Source organism: Panthera pardus, unplaced genomic scaffold (assembly GCF_024362965.1).
Source record: "Panthera pardus isolate Hobbes unplaced genomic scaffold, ASM2436296v1 HiC_scaffold_11, whole genome shotgun sequence".
Taxonomy (NCBI): domain Eukaryota; kingdom Metazoa; phylum Chordata; class Mammalia; order Carnivora; family Felidae; genus Panthera; species Panthera pardus.
Window position 1 is genome coordinate 455,621 of NW_026526666.1, and position 7,860 is coordinate 463,480.

Consider the following 7,860-nt stretch of genomic DNA (forward strand, 5'->3'; position numbering starts at 1 on the left):
GATGTGACTACTAAATAAAGTCCCTCATTTGTGACAACTCTTCACAAATGTCACACACTAACAATGTGACACCCTCTGAGACTGCCAAGCCCATCCCTGGCTCACCCTCCTCCCCCCAGCTCCGCCTCACCCACCCCCACCCCCACCAGCCACCCTCCCTCCACCTTCATGGCCCTCAACTCCCCAGGCTCAGTCCTGCCTCCTGGAAAGACACAGGCTTCAGAGGCAGGCAAACCTAAATTCAAATTTAATTCTATTGCTTTCTAGGTATGTGACCTTGGGTAGTTTACTTAACCTCTCTGTACTTCAGTTTCTTCATCTGTAAATTAGATATAATGATACCTACCTCAGAGTTACCTCATATCAAGCACCTGGTTTGTTACCTCCCAAACTTACTTTCCCTGAGTTCCCAAACTCTTCTGGAAGTTCTAAGCCCCTTCAGAAAAGACTTAGAAAATCACTCACAGAAGGAAGGTCTACTCTGCAGGACCCCCTCTTGTTCTCCAGCCTCCCCCTCTCACACTGGCCTTCTCTGAACTGACCAGTTACCACAGCAACTTCTGCCCCCCTCTCACCAGGGACTGGAACCAGCCACTCTCCATGAAGTTGGCCCCTTCTGCAGGCTGCACCTCACCCTGTGCTCTGTGCCCCTTACTGGATCTTGTGCCGTGGCTACAGGCCTGCCCTCCCTCTGCCCATCTTACTGCACCTTCCTATCCCATCATTACCTTTCCTGTGGGCTGCATGCAGCCAAATAAGTGACAACTGTGAAGATGTCTTTCCCTATCCAGAGTCATTCCAGAAGCTACATGTACTTCCCACAAAAATGTGTGCTAGAAGCCCCTTCAGGACTTGGCTTCAGAGCTCAGAATGCTTCCTTCTCAGCATTCTCAAGTATGGTTGTTCTTTATCCACAGAGAACAAAGTTGATGTTTGTAAAGTACCAAAGTCATGGAGAGAAGAAGCAGCAGCTACATGTTGCATAGAGGGGAACATGGCCAGAAATCGAGGGCTCTACCACACCCATACCTTCTTCAGAGCGGGCACTACTCCAAGGGCTCTCAGCGTCTTTATTTATAAAAGGGGTTTAGTTGTGAGGATACAACAAAATGAGGTGGTAATGAAAATGGAATCAAATTGAAGCAACTCAAACAGTAATTGGCAGTACTGTTACTCTCTTGGGACTTTCTCCTGGGACTTCCAGGCTGCAAAACCTGTGAGGGTAGAAACTGCTCACAGCCTGTTCCACACTGTTTCCCTCAGTCCTTAGCCCTGGGTCTGAAGTGGAACAGGCGCTCCATAAATACCTGCTGACCAATCGAGCAGTTGAGTTCCCTGTGTTTGCAATGAAGGGGTTGCACCTAATTATCTTAAGTCTCTTCTCCCACCAGCCGTAAAACACTGCCTGCCCATAGGATGGGGGCTGGGGGAAGCTATTAATTTTGTTTGTTTTAATCAAAAATGAGACCCAACCAAAAAGAAATGAGATTGAATTTCTTGCATGTCTCATAAACTTGGCATGAAAGGCAATTCCAAAACAAGATCCAAGAATGTTCTAAGTAATGGCAAAATTACAACATTGCTACAAAACATGTATAGTCTCCCAAAGTGACCACTTTGGAAAGGATAACCCTCAATAGATGGAAATGTTTTAAAATGTTTATATCTTAAAAAAAAAAAAGGAGTCCCATGACTTTGCAGTCACATGGAGATGATGAAAGTTCACCAGGAGCCCCAACCTGTGCCTAGCACTTCTGAGCCCATCATATCAGAAAGGAGCTTGCCTGACATGAGGAGACAGACCCAGGGAAGGAATCAGGGAGGTACCCAGTGTAGTAAGAGGGAGTGCTCATTCAGCCAACACAGCCATGTGTCAGCAGGTAAAACAGACAAGAAGGGAAGTGGGGCTGGGCTGGGCAGAGCCTTGAGTGAATCAAGCCTTCCCATGGGGCGGGGACCTCTATCTAAAACACCAGCCTCCATTAAATCCTCTATAAAAGGTTCCTGTCCCTCTGACCTGGTACTCTATTCACCACCTAACAGCCACTTGCTCATCCTGCCTGTGCATTAGGTAAGTGCCCTCTTGAGAAACCTCTTTCTCATTCTCACTGTCCTGGTGATCTGAGCTCATAAAACCAAGCTGTCAGATCCGGGTCATGGCCTGTGGTGCTGGCCATGGACAGAAAGTGTCCACTCTGACTGGGCCTCAGGCAAAGTGGGCATGGGCATGTGGGAGAAGATGCTGTCCTGAAGCCATGGGGCTCTTTCCTCCTCCCCTGAGACTGGCCTGTCAGTAACGCCTCTCACCAGATCATGTTAGCAGCAGCAATGGAACCACTCACTCCTGTGCCTTTCTGGACAGCAAAGGTGTTTTGTTCTTAAGGTTCTGGAAACCTCTTTGCAGTACTCACAGTGTATGAGGCCAGAATCAGGTTACTTATGCCAATCTGACAATGGGCTTGAACCTTGTCACAGAGGAAGGGGCTAACATGACAGTATTCCCCAGGGCCTTATTAGGCAAGATGAGTTTGTAGGTTTATCCTAAGGCATCTGAAGAGTAACTAAAAAGTAGCCTTATTTTTAATGTTTATAGGTCAGTGATTAAGGTCTGACATGCTAAACAACAAAAACCCGGGATCTTTTCATTTCTCTGTTGGGGTACAATATTTGAGTTTTGTACCTTGACGTGCAAAAGCAAAGTCTGCCTGAAATTTTTGGCTACTGGAGGGTAGAAAGGACACCCCTTGAAGAGCTTACCTGGGGTCTATAACCTTCAAAATCCTTCTGGCCACACTGCCCCATCTTCCCTAGCACCAAGCCTCCTTCCTGCCTCCCTTCACTCTCATGCTTCTGTACCCAGGCCTTCCTCTTCCTCCTGCATTTGAACTTGCCATCTCCCAGTCTTTGAGGCTTCTACTTTAATGCACCTCCATGTCCCTTTGCCTTTTGCCCATGCAGCTGCACTTAGGACTCCCTTCAAGCTATGCCCAGATCCCTAGCTAATGAGAAGCAAAATCTCTCCCTTCAGTTAGGAGTCATTCCTCATAGGTCACCAGTTTTGTGGACTGGAAGGAGCCACACAGCTATGGGAAGGCTGACCTCCTTCACAGTTCACAGGTCCCAGTGCTGAGGACAGATGTCACATTCAGAGGGACTTAAGACTTGGAACTGGAAGGCACCCTGAGTATGGCCAACAGCTGGTAACCCAGCCTTTTCCTGAACGCCTACTCAAAAGGCAGCAAGAAAGGGTGGAACCCCATGGGGTTCCTGCCTGCCCCACCTGAGGCAGGGGTCAGCTTAGATATGTACTTACTGCCTGTTGGTGTTCCCAGAAGGACCCTAACACCATATGACTAGATAGACCGTCCACAGGATGCAGTCTAGAATGCTCATTGCATTTGAGTTCAGGAGATATGAACTCTTGGGTTTCTTGGTCCCCTACAAGCTATGGGGCCTTGAGCAAATCACCTAACTTCTCTGAGCCTGTTTCCTCACCTATAAAAAGTGGAGATAATAAGGATTATAAGAGATGATGCATATGGAAGTACTCTGTGAGCAGCAGAGTTCACACAGATGTACACATATTATGTATGTATATAATAACATCATAATGATATTTAATAGCTGTCACTTAGTATAAGCCAGCATCTTCCAAGTGCTTTATATGAACTATCTCTTAATCTTCACAATAATCTTATCAAGTAAATACTGGTATTACCTTCATTTCACAATGAGTAAACCGAGGCATAGAAAGGCAAAGCAAACTGCCCTAGCTCACCTGACAGGCAGGTGGTGAGGCTGGCATAGAAGTCCTGACTCTGGAGCCTGTCACTAACTATGATGTGCCCCTCCTTTGCATTCATAAAATCCATTAAGTAGGAAAGGGAGAGCGAATACTCAGAGCCATCAGAGGCAGAGCTGAATATGCAAGGAAAGACATAGAAGGAGCAGGAGGAAACGCTGAGGTTGATTTTGGAGCCCCCATGGGGGCTTTGCTTCTTTCTCCAGTTTGACTCCAAAGATGCCTCAGTTACTGCGAAACATTAATGGGATCATCGAAGCCTTTGGGCGATACTCCAGGATGGAGGGCAACTGCAAAGTGCTCACCCGGGGGGAGCTGAAAAGGCTCTTGGAGCATGAGTTTGCTGATGTCATTGTGGTATGATGTGCCCGGCGAGGTGGGGAGGGTGGGAGAGGAAAGAGGAAAGGGGTTTACCTGCAGATGCTCTGCCTCAGGAATCTGAAGAGGTAGCCACTGGATCCAAGCCCACTGGATCTCCTGGCAGCTGTGGAGGAGGAGAAAAGGAAGGCAAAGGAACAAGAGATGGTAGTTTCCTTAGAGAAAATACCTTGATTTCAATTAATTCTAATTTAGAGACAAGGTGAAAGGACTCAAAAGGGACAGCTCAGGGAAGAATAGAACCCTTGAGTATTCTAGAAATGAAAGTAATTGCTGCTCTCTGCTGCTACTTAAATCTGATGCAGTAGCCATTTCCTATGTCCATCAGAAATTCATTCATTCATTTATTAGAAGCATAGCTCTGTGTCTTGCAGTTGCTCAAAAATATTAGTTGAATGGTCACATCAGAAATGTGTTTTTGAGGGCAAGTTGGTTGTCATCAGCTGGGAGGACACTCTGGGAGCCCCTCCTTCTCTTCCCCTACCAGCAAAGCAGACCCAGGGCATTGATGCCCTTCCCTGCCTCTTCCTGCCTTTGGTTCCCATCTAAAGCAACCAGGACAGGGGTGCCTGGGTGGTTCAGTCGGTTAAGCGTCCGACTTCAGCTCAGGTCACGATCTCACGGTCCGTGAGTTCGAGCCCCGCGTCGGGCTCTGGGCTGATGGCTCAGAGCCTGGAGCCTGCTTCCGATTCTGTGTCTCCCTCTCTCTCTGCCCCTCCCCCGTTCATGCTCTGTCTCTCTCTGTCTCAAAAATAAATAAACGTTAAAAAAAATTTTTTTAAAGCAACCAGGACAATGGCCTTAGGGACAGGAATGTGTAGGCACAGCAGGATGCATACTCAGGGCAACTTGTGGTCTCACCAAACCCCACTCACCCCACCATGGGAAAACACCTGAGCCTCAGTGAACCCACAAAATCTCCCTGAGGCCATATTCCTGCTGTCTTTGCCTGGTGTTGGGCACTGGAGAGAATCCAACTCAGTGCCAGGGGTCAGGAGCCGAGGACAGCCCAAAGAATCATTATGAGCTCAATCATTCATTCATTCATTCTTCAGTGAGTCTTGCTCCAGTTATCCTGTAATCCAGAAATTATGCCAGGCACAGAGGATACAAATCAAAAGGTGCTTCCTACCCTTGTGAGAAGGGCTGCACACTGAAAGCTATTTCATATTAGGGCTGCTGTGGCTATGTACGCACCCTGAGGCTGGCACAGGTGGGCTCCCTGGCTCAGGGGTGGGAAGCCTGCAGACTGAGTGAGCTGGCCCAACCACACCTTCCCCAGGGGCAGTATGCTGATTTTGCCTCTTCTCCTCCCCAGAAACCCCATGATCCTGCCACTGTGGATGAAGTCCTGTGCCTGCTAGATGAAGATGACACAGGGACTGTGGAGTTCAAGGAATTCCTGGTCCTGGTGTTTAAAGTCGCCCAAGCCTGTTTCAAGACACTGAGCGAGAGTCCTGAGGGGGCTTGTGGATCTCAAGAGTCTGGAATTTGCCCTGCTGGGGACTCACAAGAGCTGGGGGAAGGACAGAACAGTAGAACTAAGGTGGAGCTGGCTAGGGAAGGACAGCACTGTGAGGAGAGCCAACACAGACAGAGCACACAAGCCTCCAGAGGACAGGTAGGGGCCAGGGCTCAGACCCGTGGTCAGGATATTGGCCAGGATAGACAGTCTGAGTCTCAGAGACAAGAGAGAGAGAGTTTGCAGACACAAGCTGGGGAATGTACACAGCAGACCCAGAGAGTGGGAGAAGACAAGAGCCACCAGACCAGGGAGAGGGAGTCAGAGAGACAGTCGCAGGCCAGGGAACAGGATAGAGCCCACCAGACAAGTGAAACAGTGACTGGAACTGGAACTCAGACCCAGACAGATACCACCCAGACTGTGGAGGAAGACAGGAGCAGTCAGATAGGAAGCCCTGGTACCCAGCCACAGGAGTCCACCCATGGCCAGACCAGAGGGACTGAGGTCCAGGGTCAAGATAGGAGTCAGACAAGCCAGATAGTGGCAGGAGAACATGTTCAGACACCAGGAGGTGTCACCCAGACCACAGAGCAGGACAGGAGTGCTCACATAGGAAGCCCTGGTACCCAGCCACAGGAGTCCACCCATGGCCAGACCAGAGGGACTGAGGTCCAGGGTCAAGATAGGAGTCAGACAAGCCAGATAGTGGCAGGAGAACATGTTCAGACACCAGGAGGTGTCACCCAGACCATGGAGCAGGACAGGAGTGGTCAGATAGGAAGCCCTGGCACCCAGCCACAGGAGTCCACCCATGGCCAGACCAGAGGAACTGAGGTCCAGGGTCAAGATAGGAGCCAGACAAGCCAAGTAGTGACAGGAGGGCACATTCAAACACAGGCAGGATCACAAACCCAGACACACACCCGGACCACGGAGCAGGGCAAGAGCCAGTCTGCAAGCCACGCAGGGGATAGAGATGAGGGACAGATTCAAAGGCAGTCAGGCAGTGGTCAAAGATGGACACAAGTGAGCCACTATGAAGCAGGAGAGGCAGAGATGGGAGGACAGGCCCAGGCTGGGGCAAGCACTCTGACAGGGAGACAGGACTGGAGCAGCACTCAACCAAGGTGTAGTGTGACAGGCGGGCAGGGAGAGAGCGAATCCACTGTGGTTACCCAAGAGTGGGTGGATGACCACACAAGGGATACAGCAATCCCAAGGCAGGACCAGGGTAGCCTGCATTCTGGCATGCTTCCAGCCCAGGGCCCAGACACAGTCCAGCCAGAAGGAAAGTGAGGCCTCACAGCCAGGGGGCTATATTCCTACTTCAAAAGCAATAAGCCATGAGTGTCCCAGCCCCAGACTCCAGTGCCCAGTACCAGAAGAAGACAACTGCAGAGGGGTTGGCTTGTCCTGCGCTGGCCAGTCCAGTTGGCATGTCAGCTCTTTATCATGGTGTTTCTCTTAGGTCTTTCTCAGTGAGACCATTTCTGCAAGGTGCTTTCTATCCTAAATTCCTCTCTCATCTGCTCCACTGTGCAGACCCCTCAGGAACAGGAAAACACAGAGCCAATCACTCATTTATGCCAGATTCTCCTCAGCTTGTGGGGCTTTTCATAGCTATTTTTGTCTCTTCCATCTGTCCATTGCCCCATATATCCTAATGCACCAATAAAACCTTCCTAAGCAACTGGGCTCTCTGTCCCTTTCAATCACTATTGACATGATGGGTTAAGGCTACAGGGCTATGATAATGAACTAGACATGGCCCCTACCTTTGAAGAGCATCCGGTTGGGAAAATAGTGCATGAGATTCCAAGAGTTATAAAAGTGTCAAGAGAGAAGATATCATATTTTTATACTTTGCAGACAGGGATCAGAAAAGTTTTCAACCAGAAGAGGTTTTTCGCAATGCCCTTAAAAGACAAGCAGGATCTAGGGAAGGACAGAGGGAGGGAAAGAGGTAACACTCTAATTCTAGAATGTTAAGTCTCTGTTCACCTGTAAGGTCACATAAGAAGGCCAACTTAAGGTTACCAATAAATGGAAGAAGGCCAGTGGGGACTATGTAGGGGAGAAGGCATGTGTTACCAGGAACTGAACCAGAAGACAGAGCCCCAGAAACTCCTCTGTGTCAGCTCTGACCTCTCATTATGTTTCATCAGCTAGATATAAACAAGTTATCTGGTAGAAACTCTTAACTATGGTTTATTAT

At 49.1% G+C, this 7,860-nt stretch overlaps 1 protein-coding gene across 1 annotated transcript; it reads left to right on the forward strand.

Annotated features, from left to right (window-relative positions):
* Window positions 1-2,006: 2,006 nt before the first annotated feature.
* On the forward strand, window positions 2,007-7,335 carry CRNN (cornulin). Its single transcript, XM_053889406.1, has 3 exons — window positions 2,007-2,071; window positions 4,009-4,159; window positions 5,499-7,335. The coding sequence occupies exons 2-3, from the start codon at window positions 4,022-4,024 to the stop codon at window positions 6,939-6,941; spliced, it is 1,581 nt and encodes a 526-aa protein (XP_053745381.1). The 5' UTR covers window positions 2,007-2,071; window positions 4,009-4,021; the 3' UTR covers window positions 6,942-7,335.
* The last annotated feature ends 525 nt before the right edge of the window (window positions 7,336-7,860 follow it).